General features: G+C 43.7%; 1 protein-coding gene across 1 annotated transcript in view; it reads right to left on the reverse strand.

The window, feature by feature from the left end:
- Positions 1-1,834: 1,834 nt before the first annotated feature.
- LOC138248976 (zinc finger protein 665-like) overlaps positions 1,835-23,320 on the reverse strand; it is a 106,692-nt gene continuing 85,206 nt past the window's right edge. The window contains exon 3 of the mRNA XM_069203028.1: positions 1,835-6,824. Within this exon, the coding sequence (XP_069059129.1) occupies positions 4,433-5,884 (1,452 nt within the window). The 5' untranslated portion in view covers positions 5,885-6,824 and the 3' untranslated portion in view covers positions 1,835-4,432. The remainder of the gene's footprint in view (positions 6,825-23,320) is intronic.

Genomic DNA, 23,320 nt, shown 5'->3' on the forward strand with positions numbered 1-23,320 from the left:
CAAGGTATGGCAGGCAGCATGCATTTGTGCTTGCTGTAGGAAATATTTGTGGTAATATCAGGAAAATTAATAGTAAATATTGGCCCTCCAGATTATAAAATAGGCCCACCAACAACCACAAAACTGGCCCACACACTCAAATGTCAAAACCGCCCACTGCCTAATTGCCCTATGGGTCAGTCCACCCTTTCTAGGGGCTATTCGTGTTTCTGATGCTTCTACATGATTCTACATAATTACCCAATTTGTGTGTGGTAAGGAGCCTCCTCAAAACCGCCTTGCTGGTACATCAATTCTAACAGTGCATCTTTGAATAAGGGCGAAGAGAGTGATGAGTTATGGACCCATGTATCATATCCGGAGGTACGTGATCCACTAAGTGATTTTGCTCTACAAAGAAGAGAGCATCATTGGCAAAATATGAACATTTTCTCAGCATTTAAATCAAATGACTCTCTGAATTTTAAAAATGTTCTCTACAGATTTCAGTTAGGCATTTCATTTATAATCAGAAGATCCACATGTCTCTGCCACAACATGAGAATTTCTTATCACTTACGACAGAGCAGCATATGGTCTCTAATACTAATTTAGGAGCAATATAAACAGGCTGCAGCACATACCATAATTAGGCTTTTTCTTTGTGAAACATGGGGGGCGTGACCCCACTCAGGGCCCTATTCCATAATATTGTGAATCATCTTTCGTACATATTACAGGGCATCTTGGCAAAGACACCAGTCACGGTAACATTATATCATGCCAAGCATGTTACACTTTGTAGAAATACAGGGCCTCATTACAACCCTGGCGATTGCACCGCCAACAGGCTGGCGGTGCAATCTTGCCTATTACGACCGCGGCGGAAGCGCCATGATCGCACCGCTGGGACCGGCGGTTTACCGCCATGGCTGTCCCGGCAGTTTTAATCCTCCAGGGCAGAGCTGCCCAGGGGATTACGAGTCCCCTTCCCCCCAGCCTGTCCATGGCAGTAGAGACCGCCATGGAAAGGCTGGCGGGAAGGGGAGTCGCGGGGCCCCTGGGGGCCCCTGCACTGCCTATGAACTTGGCATGGGCAGTGCAGGGGCCCCCAGGCACAGCCCCACACTGCTTTTCACTGTCTGCTCAGCAGACAGTGAAAAGCGCGACGTGTGCAGCTGCACCTGTCGCACGGCCGCAACACAGCTGGCTCCATTAGAAGACGGCTCCCATGTTGCGGTCGACATCGCTACTGGCCCGGCGGGGATGTCAAAATGGGCACGGAGGTTATACCTTGGTGGGCGGCGGAGGCCGCCTGCCAAGGTTATAATGAGGCCCACAGTCTTATCTTGTTAAAACATATTAATGAGAGTCCTTTACTTTACCAATATCCCATAACTTTGATCTGGGTGACAACTTCCTTGTGCAGTGTCTTTGTATTAACTTGAAAGAGATCCATTTGAACTTTTGTCCCAAATGATCTCTCACGGTGGTATTCTGAATGTGACACATGTTGTTCCCTTTCAAAAGTGCACACAAAATTTATGGTATATCTGGTTCTGTTTTCAGCCCTTTCAGTAACTGATACATCATCAGCATCACCAAAGGTTGAGGAAGAAGTCAAAGTTTCTATTTGGTCGTCTGTCAAAAAGAGCCAGTTCCAAAGGATTTACAGAGGCAACAGTTAGAGCAGCACTAGTCAGTGATGAGATGTGCCCATCACCACCAAGCTCTGGTCCTTTGGAGGCATGATGCACTTGTGATAACCGTGGCTTCTGCAATATGGTAAAGTCAGGTTAAAGGCAGATACAGTATGCTAAACTTTTATCACTTTCAATAACATTCAACTCCACTGTACAGATGTAGCACATTTTATTAGCCTGAACCTGGTCTTGTAGCACAATACAGTATTGCAACAGACCAGATTTTGCACCAGCCTACACCAATGACTCACCAGTCAGTGAGCAAACCAGAAAGACCACACAACAGGTGTCCAAGGATGTACCTGTTTCCGTCAAGATAAAAAAGGTGTGTTCCCCAAAACTACTGGTCTCTTAACGCAAAAGTTCTTGGTTGCATCAGGAACGTCTCCTCTTGAAAGCATCACCTAGTAGAAGTGTGACAACGAGGAAATATCAGACCATATCAGCTAAGTACAGCTATGCTTGATTTCCAAACCTCGTACAAGCACTGCAACGAGCCCAAGAGATGCTCGGACAGAAAGCCTATGTGGAGCTACGTTCTTTGTAGGCACCTGTCTGCACATTTAGATCTTTTGATGCTGCTAGGTCTATCTGCATACCCTTTTGGGGGGCCTGTAGGTATCATTGATTTCAGTGACAAACTTCCGCCTTCCGTTCTTGAATTTATAACATGAGAATGTGCTTTTGTTCTGTAAATGAGCTGGCAGCCATGTAGTATTATCCTATTTATTTCAGCTTGTGGCCAGCCTGTGATTCCGAAGCAAAAGGTAGCTTGTAACGTTCTCTGATATGTGGTTGCTAATGGGTCTCTGGGTTTGATAGCTGACTGTAGCCTGTCTCATATTCAATGAACATGTATGTTCTTCTCCCAAGCATGTTTCCTGGTGGTCCTTGAGGCTTGATGATTCAATAAAGCATGTCTCATATTCCCTGACTGTATGATTTTCTCCAGTGTGTTTGCTGATCATCTTCTTGTGTGTGTGTCTGCTGATGGTTCTGTGCATTTGGTGACTGTCTCAACCTCATCCACTGAACCTGTAGGTAATTCTCGTGTGTGCATGTCTGATGGCAGCATCTGATGGTTCATTACAGCTCCTTTAACATTCACTGAATTGGTTTGTCCTTCTCCTATCTTTTATATATTAAAGAATGTCAACACTGTTTGCCACAAACTCACTTATTTTTCACAAAATGTATGTTTTTTTCCTACATGTGTATTTGCTTAATGGGCTTTACGTTTATAACTGATTACAAATCCCTCATGCACTAAACCTAAATAGTGGTCCCCTGTATATGCTGAGTAATGGACCCTTCGGTCTGATGAAACTGTAAAGGGCCTAAAACATTCAATACATAACTTTTCCTCCAGTATGACTTCTGTGTTAGGTTTTTAATTTTGGTAGTCATTTTAAATATCTTCCTACACTCACTTCACCTGTATAGTATTTCCCTGTTGGTATTTGTTGATCGGTCTTCAGATTGTGTAAAACACTAAAGTACACATACAGAGCTCTGCTGCCTTTTGGCTAGGACTGTGCTGTAGAAAAACATTTACATACACACACATCTTAAAGCTCTTCACACATTCACAGCACCTATTTGTTTTCCCCAGTGTGTATTCAATTTCTGGTGTTTCGATTTGATGATAGATTAAATCTGTTCAAGATTGCATTACTCCTAGACTTGATAAAATGAAACCACTCTTCTTACTTTCACTACACCTGTATAGGTTTTCCTTTGTGTGTTCACTGATGGGTTTTTAGGCTTGATGATGGAATCATCTTTCCCACATTGAGTGCACCTGTAGGTTTTTTCTCCTACACAAGTTAGCTCATGGGAATTTAGATTTGAAACCAAACAGTTTAATTTTACCTAAGTGTGTGTTTGTTGATGGGTATCTTGGTTTTATTATCGATTAAAACCTTTTCCACAATCATGGAAAATGTATATTGTGTTTGCTGATGATGCTTTGGTCCTGATAAACAAATGCTTTTTCCAAACTCTCTGCCCCTGTATGGTTGTTCTAGTGTTTGTTTATTCTGATGTGTCTTTGCATAACAATAGATATTTCCAAATGTGCTCTTTGTATATGTTTTTCTTCTATGTGTGTTTGTTTTTGGTTCATTAGACGTGATGTTAGAATAAAGCTCTTTCCACATTCACTGCATATTTATTTGCTGATGGTGCTGATATGAAAGTAAAGCTCTTACTACATTTACTGCATGTGTATGCTTTTTGCCTGTTATGCTAATAGCCTATCTAGTGTTGATAAAACACAACACCTCTTCCCCATTTGCTGCAACTGTCTGGTACTTCTCTGTGTGTGCTCGCTAATTGGTCTTTAAATTGGACACAAAACTGACGCTCTTTCCAAATTCACTTAACCTGTATGTTTTTCCCTGTCCTTGTTCACTGACAGTCCTTTAGTTTTGTGATCAAAGCTTTTCCCACATTCATTGCAGGTGTACTTTTCTCCTGTGTATGCTTGTTGATAGGTATATAGATTAAAGGGTCAATTAAAACTCTTACCACATTCACTTCAACTGTAAGCGTTTTCTCATGTAGGGATTCATTAATGGGTTTTAAGCTTGATGATTCAATAAAACTCCTCCCACATTATCAACACACAAATTACGTGTGTTGCCGATTACATTTTAACACAGAAAATTAATGAAATGTCCACATTCACTGCACCTATAGGATTTTTACCTTGTGTGTGCATTGATGGGTCTTTAGGGTTTGCTAAAGTACTAAAGCATTTTCCCACTTGCCGTATCCCTGTAAGGGTTTTTCCCCATGTGAGTTAGCTGATGTGACTTTAGGATTGATGATCGATTAAAACTCTTCCCACATTCAGTGCATCTATGTGTTTTTTCTCCTGTGTGTGTTAGCTCATGGGTCTTTAGATTTGGAAACAAACTAAAGCTCTTCTCACATTCACTGCACCTGTATGGTTTCTCTCCTGTGTGTGTTCGTTGATGGATCTTTAAGCTTGTTGGCTGATTAAAGCTTTTCCCACATTCACTGCACCTATATGGTTTTTCTCCTGTGTGTATTTGTTGATGAGAGCTTAGAGACGATGACTGATTAAAGGACTTACCACATTCACTGCATCTGTATGGTTTTACCCCTGTATGTATGTGCTGATGGTACTTCAGGCTAGATAGCTGATTAAAGCTCTTCCCACATTCACTGCACCTATATGGTTTTTCTCCAGTGTGTATTTGTTGATGTGCTTTTAGGTTTGATAAGAAAGTAAAACTCTTGCCACATTCACTGCACCTGTATGGTTTCTCTCCTGTATGTGTTCGGTGATGGAGCTTCAGTTCTGATGAGAAACGAAAGCTCTTAGTACATTCACTACATGTGTGTGTTTTTCTTCCTGTGTGTGTTTGATGATGGGCCTTTAGGTGTGCTGATTGAGTAAAACTCTTCCCACATTCACTACATCTGTATGGCTTTTCTCCTGTGTGTGTTCGTTGATGGATCTTTAGTCGTGATGCACAGATAAAGCTGTTATTGCATTCTGAGCAAGTGTGCGGTTTTTCTTCTGTGTGTATTTGGTGATGGGTCTTAAGATGTGATGATTGATGAAAACCTTTCCCACATTTACTGCACCTATATGGTTTCTCTCTATGTGTTCGTTGATGAGTCTTTAGGTTTGACACACAGCTAAAGCTCTTACTACATTCACTGCAAGTGTATGGTTTTTCTTCTGAGTGTATTTGTTGATGGGTCTTTAAATGTGATGAACGATTAAAGCTCTTTCCACATTCGGTGCACATATACGGTTTTTCTCCTGTATGTGTTTGTTGATGGGTCTTTAGGTTCGATGAAAAAGTAAAGTTCTTACCACATTCATTGCACCTGTATGGTTTCTCTCCTGTGTGTGTTCGTTGATGGATCTTTAGGTTTGACGGTTGATTAAAGCTCTTCTCACATTTACTGCACCTGTATGGTTTTTCACCAGTATGTGTTCGCTCATGGCGTGTTAGGCTTGATAAAACACTAAAGCTCTTCCCACATTCAGAGCATATGTAAGGTTTTTCTCCTGAGTGTGTTCGTTGATGTCGTTTCAGCTCTGTTGATAATTTAAAGCTTTTAGTACATTCACTGCAAATGTGTTCTTTTACTTTTGAGTATACTCTCTCCATTACTGTCTTTGCTGGTAAGCCATCATCATTGATTACAAATATTCTCATAATAACTGCATGTCCTTGATATTCCGGTTGTGCGCTTTCCAACTTAACAGTGTGTATATATGGTCACAAAACTGTGGTTGCACTCACAGCAAGTGCATTGCTCTGTGGGGGGCTTGGAGATTTTTTTGTACCAGAAGCAACCAAACCTTCTTTGTTTTAAACCTTCAGTTGTAAGGTCATGTTTTCTGCTCCCAACACTGTTTGACTTTTTTTTACAAGTTCTTCTGATGTATGTACATGTATATGTATATGTATATGTATATGTGGCATTAGTGTAGCGTCAACATAGGCCAAAAAGCCAGAAGAGTGCTGCACAGGGTCAAAGGCAAGAATACAGTCAGTGAGTAAGAAGGATGTTAGCTTGTAAGTGGATTTTTACTGCACTGTGACATAGTGTTTTTAAATAGTTGTGTTCTCAACTATTTCCTAAATTGGAACATCATTTGGGTGGTCTTCGTGGACATGGAGAAGTTGTTCCAGGTTCTGGGTGCACAGATGGAAAAGGCCTACTGGATTTTTTTTTATTTTTTTTTTACACTTGATGTGATCAGGGTTCATAAAGGGACCATTCCCAAAACTTGTCTGTTATCGTTTTCGAAAATTAACATTCAGGTAGCCTGCACATAATTATCCCAGGAACAAGGTTGTGTCACTGCACATTTTAATGCTAGATGTGTTGTGCCAGTTTTCTTTTCTGGAGTTGATTTCATTCCGATTTTATTAGCCCCAGGCCCAGGAGATTCTCAGACTCTCCTGTCAGCAGGATTGACCATGCCTTTTTCAATGGGAGTATCCTTTAAGGAGCCCCTGCACCTCGCACTGCAATATTCTGTTTCAAAATACTGGGGGATGTCATTGAGTGTCCCTCCTGTGGATTTTCAAGATGTATTAGAGTATTCTCTTTCTTATTGATCTTCATGTATGTATTCATGAATCCACTCTAATGAAAAAACATTATAAACAATTAGTTACTTTAAAAATAAATATAATCTTTAAAGTCTTCGATAATTAGCCAAGATTATTGCCAGCATAAAATACAAATACATGATGAACCAAAAATGTTTGCAAATTATGATATTCAAGATGCAACAAAAAGAACAGTTAAACCATTTGCGAGGCAGCAGAATTTGTGTTTTCATAGTTTGTAAGGTTGATTTCAATTCATAGCAGCACTGAGTTTGAGACAGTCCAACAGAATTAATGGGGAGGTTTCATCTGTAGATGACAATAATGGGTATGAATAGATGTATAGCATACAATGCACTTTGGAACCTTGAAACAAGTAACAGAGTGGGTATGTGACAATAATATAATATTTATTGAGCTTGGTTCTTGGTTCTAAAAAATACCTCCCCCCTTAAATAAATTGACAAGATGTACAGTACAGCTAAACATGATTACCAAAACGAGAAGACTTGAGTGTTTTCCAGAAAGATCAGTGTTTTTCTTTATTGCACAGGTGAGCATGGAAGCCAATCCACAGTTTGGGGGCAAGTACCTAATATACCTGCTTCACAGCATGTAAGTCTTACCTTGAAACATGTAGCAGCAGACAGAGGTCTGAGTGGAGAAGCTAGCCAGATGAGTGTCTAACAAATCTTTCCTTTAAATGGGAGTTTTCAGTGCCATAAAAGATTTGTGCTCAGATTTACTATGATTTTGCGTGGGGATGGGTCATTTTTGTGTCGAAGCCCAGATGCAAAATCATTTTTGGCATTTACTAAGCCACACAAAGCTACCGTCTGCTGCTTTGGGCGGTTTAGTAAATACAACGTAACCCAAGGCAGCGCATAGTGCTGCCTTTCATTAGTTTGGGTCGGTAGGCATTACATGGGTGGAGCACGGGTGTGCCCATGCATCCACCCATGTAGTTTGACATACACCCAGATTTACAAAAACTTGTAATCCTGTCTTTGCACCAATATATCTCGTCTGCACAGCATTACTTCCTCTTTCCAATAAGATTCTAAGGATTGTTTTTGTGCAGGGAGGTGTGCCTGTCTATACAGGGAGTGCAGAATTATTATGAAAGTTGTATTATTGAGGATTAATTTTATTATTGAACAACAACCATGTTCTCAATGAACCCAAAAAACTCATTAATATCAAAACTGAATATTTTTGGAAGTAGTTTTTAGTTTGTTTTTAGTTTTAGCTATGTTAGGGGGATATATGTGTGTGCAGGTGACTATCACTGTGCATAATTATTAGGCAACTTAACAAAAAAAAAAAAAATATACCCATTTCAATTATTTATCATTACCAGTGAAACCAATATAACATCTCAACATTCACAAATATACATTTCTGACATTCAAAAACAAAACAAAAACAAATCAGTGACCAATATAGCCACCTATCTTTGCAAGGACACTCAAAAGCCTGCCATCCATGGATTCTGTCAGTGTTTTGATCTGTTCACCATCAACATTGCGTGCAGCAGCAATCACAGCCTCCCAGACACTGTTCAGAGAGGTGTACTGTTTTCCCTCCTTGTAAATCTCACATTTGATGATGGACCACAGGTTCTCAATGGGGTTCAGATCAGGTGAACAAGGAGGCCATGTCATTAGATTTCCTTCTTTTATACCCTTTCTTGCCAGCCACGCTGTGGAGTACTTGGACGCGTGTGATGGAGCATTGTCCTGCATGAAAATCATGTTTTTCTTGAAGGATGCAGACTTCTTCCTGTACCACTGCTTGAAGAAGGTGTCTTCCAGGAACTGGCAGTAGGACTGGGAGTTGAGCTTGACTCCATCCTCAACCCGAAAAGGCCCCACAAGCTCATCTTTGATGATACCAGCCCAAACCAGTACTCCACCTCCACCTTGCTGGCGTCTGAGTCGGACTGGAGCTCTCTGCCCTTTACCAATCCAGCCACGGGCCCATCCATCTGACCCATCAAGACTCACTCTCATTTCATCAGTCCATAAAACCTTAGAAAAATCAGTCTTGAGATATTTCTTGGCCCAGTCTTGACGTTTCAGCTTGTGTGTCTTGTTCAGTGGTGGTCGTCTTTCAGCCTTTCTTACCTTGGCCATGTCTCTGAGTATTGCACACCTTGTGCTTTTGGGCACTCCAGTGATGTTGCAGCTCTGAAATATGGCCAAACTGGTGGCAAGTGGCATCGTGGCAGCTGCACGCTTGACTTTTCTCAGTTCATGGGCAGTTATTTTGCGCCTTGGTTTTTCCACACGCTTCTTGCGACCCTGTTGACTATTTTGAATGAAACGCTTGATTGTTCGATGATCACGCTTCAGAAGCTTTGCAATTTTAAGAGTGCTGCATCCCTCTGCAAGATATCTCACTATTTTTTACTTTTCTGAGCCTGTCAAGTCCTTCTTTTGACCCATTTTGCCAAAGGAAAGGAAGTTGCCTAATAATTATGCACACCTGATATAGGGTGTTGATGTCATTAGACCACACCCCTTCTCATTACAGAGATGCACATCACCTAATATGCTTAATTGGTAGTAGGCTTTCGAGCCTATACAGCTTGGAGTAAGACAACATGCATAAAGAGGATGATGTGGTCAAAATACTCATTTGCCTAATAATTCTGCACTCCCTGTACAAAAACAACCCTGCCCTTAACAATGGCACCCTTCCCCATACTGCAAGGGTGCCTGCCTTGTCACTGGGCAGCAACAGTGCAGCAGCACAAGGAGAGAGCAAAAAAGCTCCAGATCTTTGTAAATATTGAGAATCTTTCTCATACTGCACAGAAAGTTTCCTTGTCGCCTCACGTTGTGTAAAATAACAGTAAATGTGTCCCTTGGTGAGAAGGCGTGATACTTTAACTAAAGCACTGTTTCACAGGGCTAGCCAGTGGCGCTTTTGTCTCATCAATAAGACATATTTACACTTTTTAGATTAATTATCTTGGTGACTATAACATTTGTAATTTATTGCAATTTATATAGTTCAGTTTCAAGAAAACCAAGTAAATCCTTTTTCTCGCCCTCCCTGATTCTGCGCTGCATTAGCTCTGCCGTTTGAAAAGCTCGTGGACTAAAGTAATGTGAACAGGTTACTCAAGCATGAGTGGACCACACCGGCTTCCGGTGAAGCAAATAAATATGTTCAAGGCTGTGACCCTTGTGAAAGAGAAGCTTTCAGGGCCATAAACATTTTTGTGATACTATACATGCATGAATCAATACCTTAAATGAAGAACTGTATCACAGGCAGCCAGAGGAGTTTTGCCTCACCAATGAGTTGCAGTTACTTTGCAGGGGAGCTACCTTCCTGACTGCATAATTGTGAATTTATTATAGCTAATGTAATTGAGTATTAGGAAGACCCAAGTAAAGGTGAGTACATTAGTCTAGTGTCATAGTACACAGACTACTATTTGAATTGACTAATAAATGATTTTTTCCGCAGAAGACTTAGGCCTCATTCTGAGATTGGCGAGCGGCTTAGGCATTAGGATGGAAATTCACTGTAATTCAGGCAGTAAAAAGTGCAACAGGGCTGTCCATGGGGGCCTCTGCACTGCCCATGGCAGGTGCATGGGCAGTGCAGGGGCTGCCGATACCCTGTCTCTGCCAGCCTGTGCATGGCGGTGAACCGCCAGACAAAAGCCGGCAGAGAGGGGTCTCGTAATCCCCAGGGCAGCACTGCTAGCAGCGCTGACCTGGTGGATGCAGACCGCCACAATCGTAACGAGGGCCTCAATGTATCAAAACACAAAGTTGAGACTATTAATCTCACTGAGTAAGATCCTTAGGTATTCAACTTTAGATACTGAAGTCAGGAATGTGGTGGTGGAGGAAGGTGTTTTACCTGCCCGGACTCCCCAGGGCAGGGAACATGATCTGCTGGTGCTTTTCCAGATCTTCCTCCCTACTCACCTTAAGTCCAGAAGAACAGTCCTGTAGGTTGCCTGTAAGTGTACCTATGCAGTGAATGTTTCTCCCATAGGATAATATTGCCACTTTGATGCTCATGCCTCAAATCTGACTTCTGTATTGTCTTGCTATTTACTTCAATTTTCAATAATGCTCAAAATACTTACCTTATAACGTTGATCTTGGTGTCAAAATATATATAACAACTTGTGTTATTTTTCTAAATTGGTCTTGGATCTCTCATTGACTGTGTGTCTTATTTATTGACTTTGTGTGTACAAAAAATGCTGAGCCCTCCGCTCCGATAAGGCTAAGCTGCTCGACCACACTACCAGAAATAGAGCACTTGGGATTATTAACGTAAGCCCCTCTAAACCAGTAAGGGTCACCAGGACTATTTAAATGGTGTACCACTACATTTCCTACACCACATAAATAGCCAGCTTCCTGCAAGGGTTAAGAGACTTACTCTGACAATGAGCCTAGCACTAGCGAAGATGACGAGGAACATGAGGCTTCCTACTCACTGCCAAAATTCTCTGAAGTCAAACGTGTATGAAATGAGCACTGGGAAAACCTGGTAGCCAACAGCAAGGCATCTGGTTCCCCAAGATTTAATATCAAGTGCAATGTGGCAATCCTCCTACTTGAACTACCTGTTTAGTTTCAGCCCTCACTGCATACACATACTCCTCAGCTCCACCAGGCTGGGGCTCACCACATTAGCAACATCCACCTCCCTTTTCCCAAATACACAAAGTGCAGAAGTGAATTGGTTAAAAAAAAGTAAAAAATGACTCAAATAAAAAACAAAAGCCAACTAAAAATCCAAAAAGTCATTTTTTGTTGTCTGTTTTAGAAAGGGATGTCTTATTTCAATGTAATTCAGTGTAGTACTGCAAAGTTCAGGATCTCCCCGCTGAACACCAATGTAAGAAAGTGGATTATTATTTGGGCATGGTGACTGCCTACCTTAAGGAATAATAACACTTCTTGCCAGGGTGAACCCTCAAAGTCACTAAATTAACCTGACCTCAACCCCCTGGTAGCTATGGCACAGAGCAGACAGGCTAGGGCAATGTGTAAAGGATTTATGCAGTCTCAGAACAGTAAGAAATAGAAGACATCAAGCAATAAAAATTCCTAACTGAAACAAAATGTAACCAAAACGTCCAAAATCCAATACGGGGAACCAGAGATATGATTTTTTAAAGTTTTAAGTAGATGGAAAAGTTACAGTGGGACCTAGCATGATAAGAGGCAGACAGCGATGGAGCACTGGTTGTATACAAGTTGATTGGTTGTAGGAAAGGGCCCTCTTTCTTGCCATGGTTACCCCCATTTTCTGCCTGTTGTCAGTGTGTTTGTGTTCACTGGGATCCTGCTAACCAGGACCCCAGGGATTATACTCTCTCCTATAAATTAGGTTGCTACTAACCTTTTATCCCCACAATTGGCATACTGGTGCTCCCAAGTAAGTCCTTAGTATATGGTACCTAGGTACTCAGGGCATTGGTATTCCAGGGGATCCCTATGGGCTGCAGCAGTTATTCTGCCACCCATAGGGAGCCCATGCAAAGGGTTCCGCAGGCCTGTCATTGCAGTCTGCGTGAACCGCTTGCATGCACCCGGTTTCACTACAGGTCACTGCACCAGGTCAATGTAAGTCACCTCTATGGTAGGACCTCTCAGCCCACAGGGCAGACTGCTGACACCTGTGTGTGAGGGCAACCCTGCACTAGCAGTGGTGCCCCCATGAACTCCAGCCCCATTTTACTGGACTTTTGTGAGTGCGGAGATGTCATTTTATATATGAATTGGACATAGGTCACTACCTATGTCCAGCTACATAATGGTAACTCTGAGCCTGGGCATGTTTGGTATCAAACATGTTGGAATCATACCCCAATACTGTTGCATGTATTGGAAGTATGATTCCATGCTCCTCAGAGGACCTCCAGCATTGCTACCACCAGTCTTAAAGGGTTTTCCAGGCAGCCCAGCTGCTGCCATCCCTCAAACAGGTTTCTGCCCTCCTGGTGCTTGATCTGATCAAGCCCAGGAAGGCAGAACAAAGGATTTCCTTTGGGAGAGGGAGGTAATACCCTTTCCCGTTGGAAATAGGGGAGCCTCCCCAGGTCACTGATTTAGCTTTGAAGGGCACATTTGGTGCCCTCAATGTATTAACCAGTCCACACCAGTTCAGGGACCCCCAGTCCCTGCTCTGGTGCGAAACTGGACAATGGAAAGGGGAGTGACCACTCTCCTGCCCATCACCTCCTCAGGGGTGGTGCCCAGAGCTCCTCCAGAGGGTCCCTGGGTTCTGCCGTCTTGATTTAAAGGTTGGCAGGGAACTCTGGGTGCATCTGAGTGGCCAGGCCAGGCAGGAGACGTCCGAGGCACCTTCTAATAGGTAATTACCTGGTTATGTGACCAAGCCCCCTCTTTGGGCTATATAGGGGCCTCCTCTGGGGTGGGTCCTCAGATTTGGCACGCAAGATTCTTGCAGGACTCCTCTGCAACCTATGCTTCAACTTCTGGCCTCCGGAACTGTGACTGGACCTCCAGCAACCTACAAGTTGCAGATCCACAAGGACGACTCTTCTGCAACATTGTATCCAGAGTTCCTGCCAGCTTTGCAACAGTTTCCTCGCTGTGCATCCTCAGAAGACTGTTACTGTTCGGCCCGCACAAGAAGAAGAAGGAATCTCCCTTGAGGTGAAGGAATCACTCCCCTGTAACCACAGGTACCTGGCTGCAATGATGACCGTCTGCGTGGGTCTCCCCTTGGTCCTCTCTACCAACTGTCGCACTTTGGTGGTAGTAAGTCCTTTCCACCCCAATCAAGACAGTACCCCCATGCACTGCGTCCTTTGCAGCTACCAAAGCTTGGTTGCTTCACCTGTAAAGGGGAACTTCAGGCTACTTGTAGCTCCAGCCCCCAGCACTCCCTCCTGCAACTCCTGGGCCTCTGCGTGATACTCCGGCGTCGTGGGAACGACCTCTGTGGTGCTGCGTGGGTTGCGTCAACAACTGCTGTGTCCCTGTCCTGTGGGACACCTGTGGGTGCTGCCTCTGCTCCTGTGGGCCTTCTGCGACGCAGAGGGTCTCCTGTAACTCCCCCTCCTGGGTAGAGTCTTTCTGGGGATTGTTGGTGGAAATTCTTCACCGACGCCCATCTGCAATCTAGCTTTCAGCGTGGGATGCCCTTTACAGGCATCAAGAACTCTTCTTCAGCTTCTGTGCTGATCTGTCTTCCTTCTTCGTCGACCAACTCCAAAAGGTACCTCTAGATAGGTAGTATCTCCTACTGCCCCTGGAACCCACAGACACTTCTGGACTTGGTCCCCTCTCTCCATCTTTGGTAATCCACCGCTGATTTCTTGCAGGCTGTTCTGGGTGTCTTCTTTTTCTTCTTTTCATCCTTTGGGCTGGTTTGGGGGAAGTCCTGTGTTTTACTCCTGCATTCCTGGTCACTGGGGAGTTCTACATTACTTACGTGTGTGGTTTCCTAGTACTCCGAGCTACCCTCTACATGATTTACTTAACTGGGTGGGGGCCCTGTGTTCGCATTCCACTTTCTTAGTATATGGTTTGTGCTCCCCCTACGGTCACTATTGCTTATTGCTATTTTACACTGTTTTCTAACCTTTTTATGCCTCTTACTGTTATTATTAGTGTATGTATATATATATATATATATATATATATATATATATATATATATATATATATATATATATATATATATATATATATAGTATTTACATACCTCCTATTGGAGGATTGTCTCTCTAGTATTTTCTGATACTGTGTTCCAAAAATAAAGTACCTTTATTTTTGTACAACCAAGTGTTTTCTTTCTTGTGTGTAAGTACTGTGTGACTGTAGGGGTATTGCATGAGCTTTGCATGTCTCCTAGATGAGCTTTGGCTGCTCATCCACAGCTACCTGTAGAGAGCCTGGCTTCTAGACACTGACTAAACTTCACTGAGAGGCGAAACCTGGACCTGGTACAAGGTGTAAGTACCACAGGTACCCACCACACACCAGGCCAACTTGCTACATTAGTGTAGGAAAGTATCATCTTGCCTGGCATGTTACCCCCATTTTTCACTGTATATATGTTGTTTTAGTTGTATGTGTCACTGGGACCCTGCCAGCCAGGGCCCCAGTGCTCATAAGTGTGCCCTGTATGTGTTACCTGTGTTATGACTAACTGTCTCACTGAGGCTCTGCTATTCAGAACCTCAGTGGTTATGCTCTCTCATTTCTTTCCAAATTGACACTATCAGGCTAGTGACCAATTTCACCAATTTACATTGCCATACTGGAACACCCTTATAATTCCCTAGTATATGGTACTGAGGTACCCAGGGTATTGGGGTTCCAGGAGATCCCTATGGGCTGCAGCATTTCTTATGCCACCCATAGGGAGCTCTGACAATTCTTACACAGGCATGCCAGTGCAGCCTGAGTGAAATAATGCCCACATTATTTCACAGCCATTTTTCACTGCACTTAAGTAACTTATAAGTCACCTATATGTCTAACCTTTACCTGGTAAAGGTTGGGTGCTAAGTTACTTAGTGTGTGGGCACCCTGGCACTAGCCAAGGTGCTCCCACATTGTTCAGGGCAAATTCCCCGGACTTTGTGAGTGCGGGGACACCATTACACGCGTGCACTATACATAGGTCACTACCTATGTATAGCTTCACAATGGTAACTCCGAATATGGCCATGTAACATGTCTATGATCATGGAATTGCCCCCTCAATGCCATCCTGGCATTGTTGGCACAATCCCATGATCCCCCGGGTCTCTAGCACAGACCCCGGTACTGCCAAACTACCTTTCCCAGGGTTTCACTGCAGCTGCTGCTGCTGCCAACCCCTCAGACAGGTTTCTGCCCCCCTGGGGTCCAGCCAGGCTTGGCCCAGGAAGGCAGAACAAAGGACTTCCTCAGAGAGAGGGTGTTACAGCCTCTCCCTTTGGAAAAAGGTGTCAGGGCTGGGGAGGAGTAGCCTCCCCCAGCCTCTGGAAATGCTTTGATGGGCACAGATGGTGCCCATCTCTGCATAAGCCAGTCTGCACCGGTTCAGGGATCCCTGAGTCCTGCTCTGGCGCGAAACTGGACAAAGGAAAGGGGAGTGACCACTCCCCCGACCTGCACCTCCCCTGGGAGGTGCCCAGAGCTCCTCCAGTGTGCTCCAGACCTCTGCCATCTTGGAAACAGAGGTGCTGCTGGCACACTGGACTGCTCTGAGTGGCCAGTGCCAGCAGGTGATGTCAGAGACTCCGGAAATCACAGAAGAGGGACCGGGAGATTAGTGGTCCAGTGTACAGTCTCCCAAATAACATCTAGTAAATACAGAAGTACACTGTTCCAAAAAGGGAAGGCAGAGGAACCTTTATCTACAGGAGTAAGAGCCCTCAAGCATCACATTGGATGCAAGGTATCATCATCGGGAAACACTCCTCGTTAGGCCGGTATTGCAATGCCTAACGGGCTCCCCAAGGGGAGCTCTTAACCGTATTGCAGATGGAATTAAGTGCTCACGCAATAATGGAGAGAAAAATGATAAAATTGGTTACCCATCTACTTATTAATCATGATTTTTAATCAGTTGTGATAAGATGGAGACCAAGGTTAAAAACAGAGAGAGAGACAAAAGGTGAGTGATAATGCTCACGGGCTCTCAGCATTTAAACAAGAGGGACTACCTAGTTGTCGTCCTACTTGATAGGGTCTACATGTTTCGCGCCTATTGGCCCAACAGGGTCCACTGGCGCTTCATCAGGACCAACGATAACAAGAACTTCTCCAACAAAAACTAATAATACCCTATTCGGGACAAAGGATAATCAAACAGTCACTTACTTTAGTGCGTCTGTTATGTCAAAAAAGGTCGCCCTACAAATAAAAAGTGATCGTAGAAAATACAATAATAAATGCAAATTGTATAATACAACCAACAAAGTGAACAAAGTGATATAGTGCACCACTCGTGTCAAAAAACATTTAAAAAGAATACAGCTTACCATCCCCGGTTTTAGGAGAGAGCTCCTTGGGATCGCTAGTCAAAAGCTGGAACTGACGTTCTGGGTATTGGTAGTCGTAAACAATGAGAATTATGGCAAAATAGCTGGACATAAGTTAACATATCAAAAAAGGGGGGTTCAACATTAAACATTAGATGTAACCATCAGAAGTAAAAATGAATTAGTCATTCGACTCACATATTCTATTGCGTTGTCTATTATAAGGATCGCACACTCACAAGATAGTAACTGATGTAAATAACTGGGTGTGCGAAACATTCCTTTAAAACTAAGTCATAGGAAAAAATGAAATACCCTGATTTCCAAGGTAATACTGGATTTATAGTAGGTATAAATCAACACCTCCAAGTGTGTAGTAAGCTCTATTCAGCACGCGTTAGGTGGTTCAATGTGAAGACACTATCTTTCTTAGACTTCGTGCTAAATCAACAGAAATTAGTTATAACAAAAAGTTTTTTGTAGTCATTACCGATATATAGCCAGCAAGCGAGATGGCCATTTGTAATGTAAGCGACATCGTAATCAACTGATATCGCTATATAGCAAGAACGTATAATGGCCACTTGAAATGTGACACGAGAGCGACACATTCTGCTGTGAAAACAAGAAATTAATACTCAATTAGTGGCCTACTCACTGTGATACGTCGTTCGTAGGTTATTTAACTACCCTGCCGACCGTGTCCCGAAAAACAGCGGGTACCGTCCCAGACGCGCTTAACTAGCGTTGCAGGGCGGCGCGCGTCTATGGCAGGTAAAGGAAATAGAGGAAGGACTCGCGAGTGATGATAAAACAAACAGTAAAAACTGACTCAATTCCACGATTGTGGGGGAAATAAGTCATTCAAATAAGAAGGGATCTAGGTCTGTGTTAAAGATGTTTCAATTCAGCGAAAATGAAACGAAAGATTTCTTAATGCACCGCTGTTTCAGTAAATTCACTGAAATGACTGAAGTAGTCTTCAAAACAGGGGAGGAGCAGATAAAAGTCAATGCTAAGGGGCCTGACAGGCTATCGGCAGCCCACACTTGGTATGATGAACAACATACAGGTCTTATAACTGATTCATAACGTTATTGATTACAGAGAGAGTACATTCCAAGGAATATCATCATTCAGTCCTCATGTAGATGTACCTAATTTAAAGATCCAACGTTGTTCCAGTCTGAGGAGAAATTTAACGTCATTAGATCTGACTATGGGGGCTTCCAGTATTACCCACCAAAGGTCATCTGGAGTATGGGGAGCATCTATAAAGTGTGTTGATAGTTTCGTAGTCAACCTACGACATCTAATGTTGCTCCTGTGTTCGTTGATTCTGATTTTTACTGGGCGTGTTGTCATCCTAACATAACGTAGTCCACAAGGACATGTAATCATGTAGATACAATTCTTGGAGTTACAATTTGTATGTTTTTTTAGATGCCAGGTCCCTATAGGATTCAGGTCCAAAGATTTGATTCGTCTAGTTAATATGCACACATTACAGTTCCCAAAGGGGTAATGTCCTTCAATTGGAGGAAGATCCCACAGTGTTCTTTGTGAATGGTTTTCATGTACGTCTCGGGGGCGTGTATGTATCACTAGGTCTTTGATATTAGAAGTGCGCTTAAAGGCGAAGAGTGGTTTTGATATATTCATTCCTCCGCTCATATGACCAAGATATCGTCTATATAGCGTTTCCATAGTTTGATTTCATTATGAAAAGGGTTGGAATGAGGCAAGATGTATTTCTTCTCAAAGTCAAACATGTATAAGCAGGCTAAGCTTGGTGCAAATGTGCTTCCCATCGATGTGCCTCGTATTTGATGGAAAAATTGTTCTTCAAATTGGAAATAGTTTTGCGTAAAAAAAAATTGCGCCGTCTAACGCCATTTGGATGCGCCATGCGGGCGTCAAATTTATACTTTGACGTACGGCGGCGCAACCAACAGGTGGGAGTCATTATTTCGTGACGCAGACAGCGTCGGTCTGTCGTAAAGGAAACCAACGTAAATGCGACGCACATCACTGTGGGTCGATTTACGACAGCGCAATCGTGAAAACGCCGTTTTTTTTCACGCTATTGCGTCACATTTTTGCGCGAAAACTGCCCTTTCAGGAGAGGAGACCCAAAATGGATCCTAGATGCCCCAACAGACCCCAGGAGGATGAGAGCAGACCAGGAACCAGCCAGGAGGAAGCATACAGGAACCAGGACATTTAAAAAAAAAAAAGAAAGTGTCGCTTCAGTGCAGAGGAGCAGGAAATCCTGGTGAAAGAGGTGACGGAACACCAGCACCAACTTTTCATCACCTCTAAATTGCCACTCAGTAGGAGAGAGGCCATCTGGAAACAAATTGTGGACAAGATTAACAGTGTGGCTGAAGAACGCCGGACAGTCACCGAGTGTAAGAAACGCTGGCATGACTGCAAACGTAGGACCAAAGAGAAAATGGCCAGGAACAGGAAGGCAGCAATGCAGACTGGAGGGGGGAGTCCAGCACAACAGGAGGCCCTGGACCACATGGAGGAGATGGTCGCAGCCGTCATCCCGGAGGAGATCGTCACAGGGATTCAAGGACTGGACAGCGCAGACTACCACGACACTACGCACATGCAGGGTAAGTCGCATGGGGAATCATAATACAATAATGGGGACTGTAAGCAGGGGGGGGATACCTACTACACAATGCATGTAAGTCAGCACATATATGAAGTGGCATGGGGAAAGGGGCACGGCAGGGGGGCATGCCCAGTACTGACCGAAGCTGGGGCACGACAAAATACAGCAACAACAACAGTCCCACGGGGACATCCTGTAATTACAACAAGAGAGCCAAGGGAAAGCAGTGACAGGTGGGAAGGACACTACCTCAAATACACATCCAGGCACTTGTATTGCAAAATCTATTCCCCATCAACTAGGTCCCTACCTGTGATGCAGTAGCAAATACAACAACTGTAACTTAACTGCAACCACAGTTGACAATAACACCTCTCATCTCTGTGCAGCTATAGTACCAAATGGCAGGAACCCCACCCTGGAACATACATACCTAAATTAGGGGGTGAGGATGACATCTGCAATTACTCCTAGAAATAAGACAAAGGTACCAGTACACTCAAATGCCGAATGTCCATAACTGACACATACATAAGCCTAAGTAAACAGCAATAGGAGCCACACAGCACTAACGATACACACATGCTGCATACGTCAGGGTCCCTCACGTGCCTGGCTAACAAGGCTACATCACTAATGTCATACTGCTCAGACAACAACATTGAGGAGGGGACACAGGCAACTGGTCACTGAAACACACCTGCAAAATCGGACAAACAAATAGGACATTCATACGATAAACAGGCCAATCCAATTAAATACACATCACCCAACATCATCTCAAAACATCAAGAATGTTTACATCCATACCACATCCTAACATTGACATGCATAGGTAATGCCACGTGACATGTACAGATCATGCAATGTGAATAAAAAGTGTATGGGGCAGGGCCTGAGAGGCAAGTGTGCTGCCAGGGCATTCACAACACCCACAGTCAGTCAAAGTGTAGTGTGGCAAGTGAAACGTATACTTTGCGCATTAGCCTCAGGCTGGAGGCCTTTGTGCATCTTACCCTGATTGTACTTATACTCATTTGCTCACATCTAAGTGCCTCAGAGCAATTTGCACTAAATGATTCTCATTGCCCTTCCTATCAGTTAATGTAGCAAATAGTCAGTCCTAGGGTGTTTTTAATTAGTCAAATCACACTGTTTTGCCTACTTCTGCACTGGAGTTTGCCAGAACATATTCACTCTGTGCCCCAGTCAAGGATACCGTCTGGTACGTTGCTGATAGATGTGGTAGGGGTTAAGGTTTGGCATTCCTGCGTAGGGAAACTTTGTCATCACCATGACATATGTCTTTTACATTCACTTCCTTGTCCCAAAACACGCATGGGGGAGTTTCCAAACAGAAAATCACAACTAGATGCTGCCTGCCTTGCTGCTGATGCACAACCAGATCCCAGCCCATTCCTCTGATATGAGGGATGATGTCTCCCCTGTGATTCTGACAGGCAACCTCCAAACTTAACATGCTGTGCTATACATAGAACATGCAGAGGGAGAGTAGAAACTGTTAGGCACCATGAAAGCTGTGTACTAATGTATTACTCTCCTGCGGACTATTTCAATTCTAACAGTGTGTATTGTTTGTGTAATTGGGGCTCACACCTAAATTCCTACAAGTCAGTTGTACAATGAAACTTCATATCAAACTAATACTGTCTTTGTCATTTGTGTATGGGAACATACCGGAAAAGATAGAAATGTGTAGGACCTGAGTGACCACCACTTCCCTGAGAAGTTCCAAAGATGTCATGCGCTCGGATGTGTAAACATTCCTTTGATGTGGGAGACCAGAGGCACTGCTAGTTAGTCTTAGCTAAATTGAATATCTGGGTGACAGAGTTATTTACAAGTGGGTCAAACTTAGTCCCCCACACCATTAGCTATCCTGCTGCCTAGAAAGCCAAGAATCACATGTTGGATAATGAGAGCCCACCCTACAAAATGTCCCTCCATAACAATAGTGAAACACCGAGTGAGGAGTAGGAGAAAAAAATGCCTATTCCTAAATAATTACAAAGCAACAGCTAGAGGCGACCTGGCAGACATGTCTGAAAGATCCATATGAAACATGTGACACACAGGTGGGCCATAGGCCTACAACAATGCCCTATGACGGACAGCAGATACCTAGACAAACACAGAGTACAATGTTAAGGCATCCAAAGGCTTGTATCTTACTGCAAAATTGTCACAACACAGACACACTAATTGTACCCTGTTTCATTGCAGAGGAACACGGATCTCCTGCTGGTCTGCCTGTCCATGAGTTCCCTGATGACATGGATGACGAGACCATCAACCTCCCACAAGAGACCATTGACATGGTCCTTGAAAGCCTCCAAACCCCACCTTCAGTCACAAGGAGGAGCACAGAAGAAGCAGCCACCACAGTAGAACCACCCGCCACCCCAATTGTAAGACCTGCCAGCTCCAACACAGCTGAGGACTCTGACGACACTGGCACCAGCTTCGAAAGAACTGTCGTTGGGGTCCAGCGGGAGCTGGCCAAGGAGGTGCGGGTGGGGATGCAAAATATGGCAGCCAGCCTTGAGGGGGTGCGTTCGTGCATGTTGTCAACTGCTGATCAGGCAGCTGCAATGCAAGCCAGAACTTTGCTCTTGGAGGACATTTCAAAAACACTGAAGGAAATTGGCACAGCTGTCATCCAGTTGACACAACAACTCAAACTGCAAGCCACTCAACGTGTGCACGAATGCAACATAGAACCCCTCAGGGCCGACCTGGCTGCCTACCATCGGGATGTGGCTGCCATTCTGAAAAACCAGCAGGCCCTCCTTGCTGCAGTACTGCCCTTCCTTACTCAACAGGGATCAGCCCCCGGGATGTCTGCCTCCATGTCTTCTAACACTGAGGTGTGTGTTGCCCCTTCACAACCAACAACAACAAGGACACACCAGGCAACACACACATCAGAAGAAGAAGACATGGAACAGATAACATTCACACGCAAGAGTACCCGGAAGCCCTAGTCCCTGCACCATGCCCTACTCTGACCAAGGTCCTATGTTTTGACACATGCCAGTCTCACTACAACTAACCTCAATGACTGTTCGGCAATCCACTGTATGACTTGTCCACCTTGCCAGTGAATGTTTCTCTCCTACCATTTGGCATTTCATGTTCCTCTGCACTGTCTGTGACATCACCCCAGCATGTCAGGAGCATCATCCACACCCCTTTTGTAGGATCACCATGTAATAATGCACCAGAAAGGAGTCAGCAAACATGGTGAATGGACATTTTGCACAACACCACCTATAAATAAATATCACTTGCACACCTATTGTGTCTCTGTGTCATTTCAAAATTCAACTGTGCAGTAGGTAACTCCAAAGTGGCTGTGTGGCAACCATGTCGATTCTCTATACTACTGTCCTGATTTCATGTATACTGAAACATCTGTGCAGTGGCCAGGATTGCATCATAGCTTTACTATACTGAGGAAAATAACTGATGAAGGGACTAAGCACACACAATCATGCTGTGTTGGACAGAATGATGCACCATCTACAGCTATTCTACACAACTAATGGTGGCTGAGAAATGTAGGCACCATGCAATACTAAAATTTGAAATTATGCTGTAGAATGAAAGGAATGATAAACAAATTACACAGCATCAATCACCCTTACGGCGTATACTTCCATGAAGGAAATTAATGCTGAATCAGTACACACATGATGTAGGTCAGCAATGACAGCAACAAGACAAGAGTGTGAACAAATCATCATCTATAAAGCTCTCCCTGAACTTCACAATGCTGTCCGACCTATCTATTTACCTACAATAACAAGTCTGGAAGCACTCTTTGTGAAGTAGGATACATACCAACCTCAAACCTTGATGATCAATGCACACTACCAATGGTGGCTCTCCA

This window comes from Pleurodeles waltl, chromosome 8, assembly GCF_031143425.1.
Source record: "Pleurodeles waltl isolate 20211129_DDA chromosome 8, aPleWal1.hap1.20221129, whole genome shotgun sequence".
NCBI lineage: Eukaryota > Metazoa > Chordata > Amphibia > Caudata > Salamandridae > Pleurodeles > Pleurodeles waltl.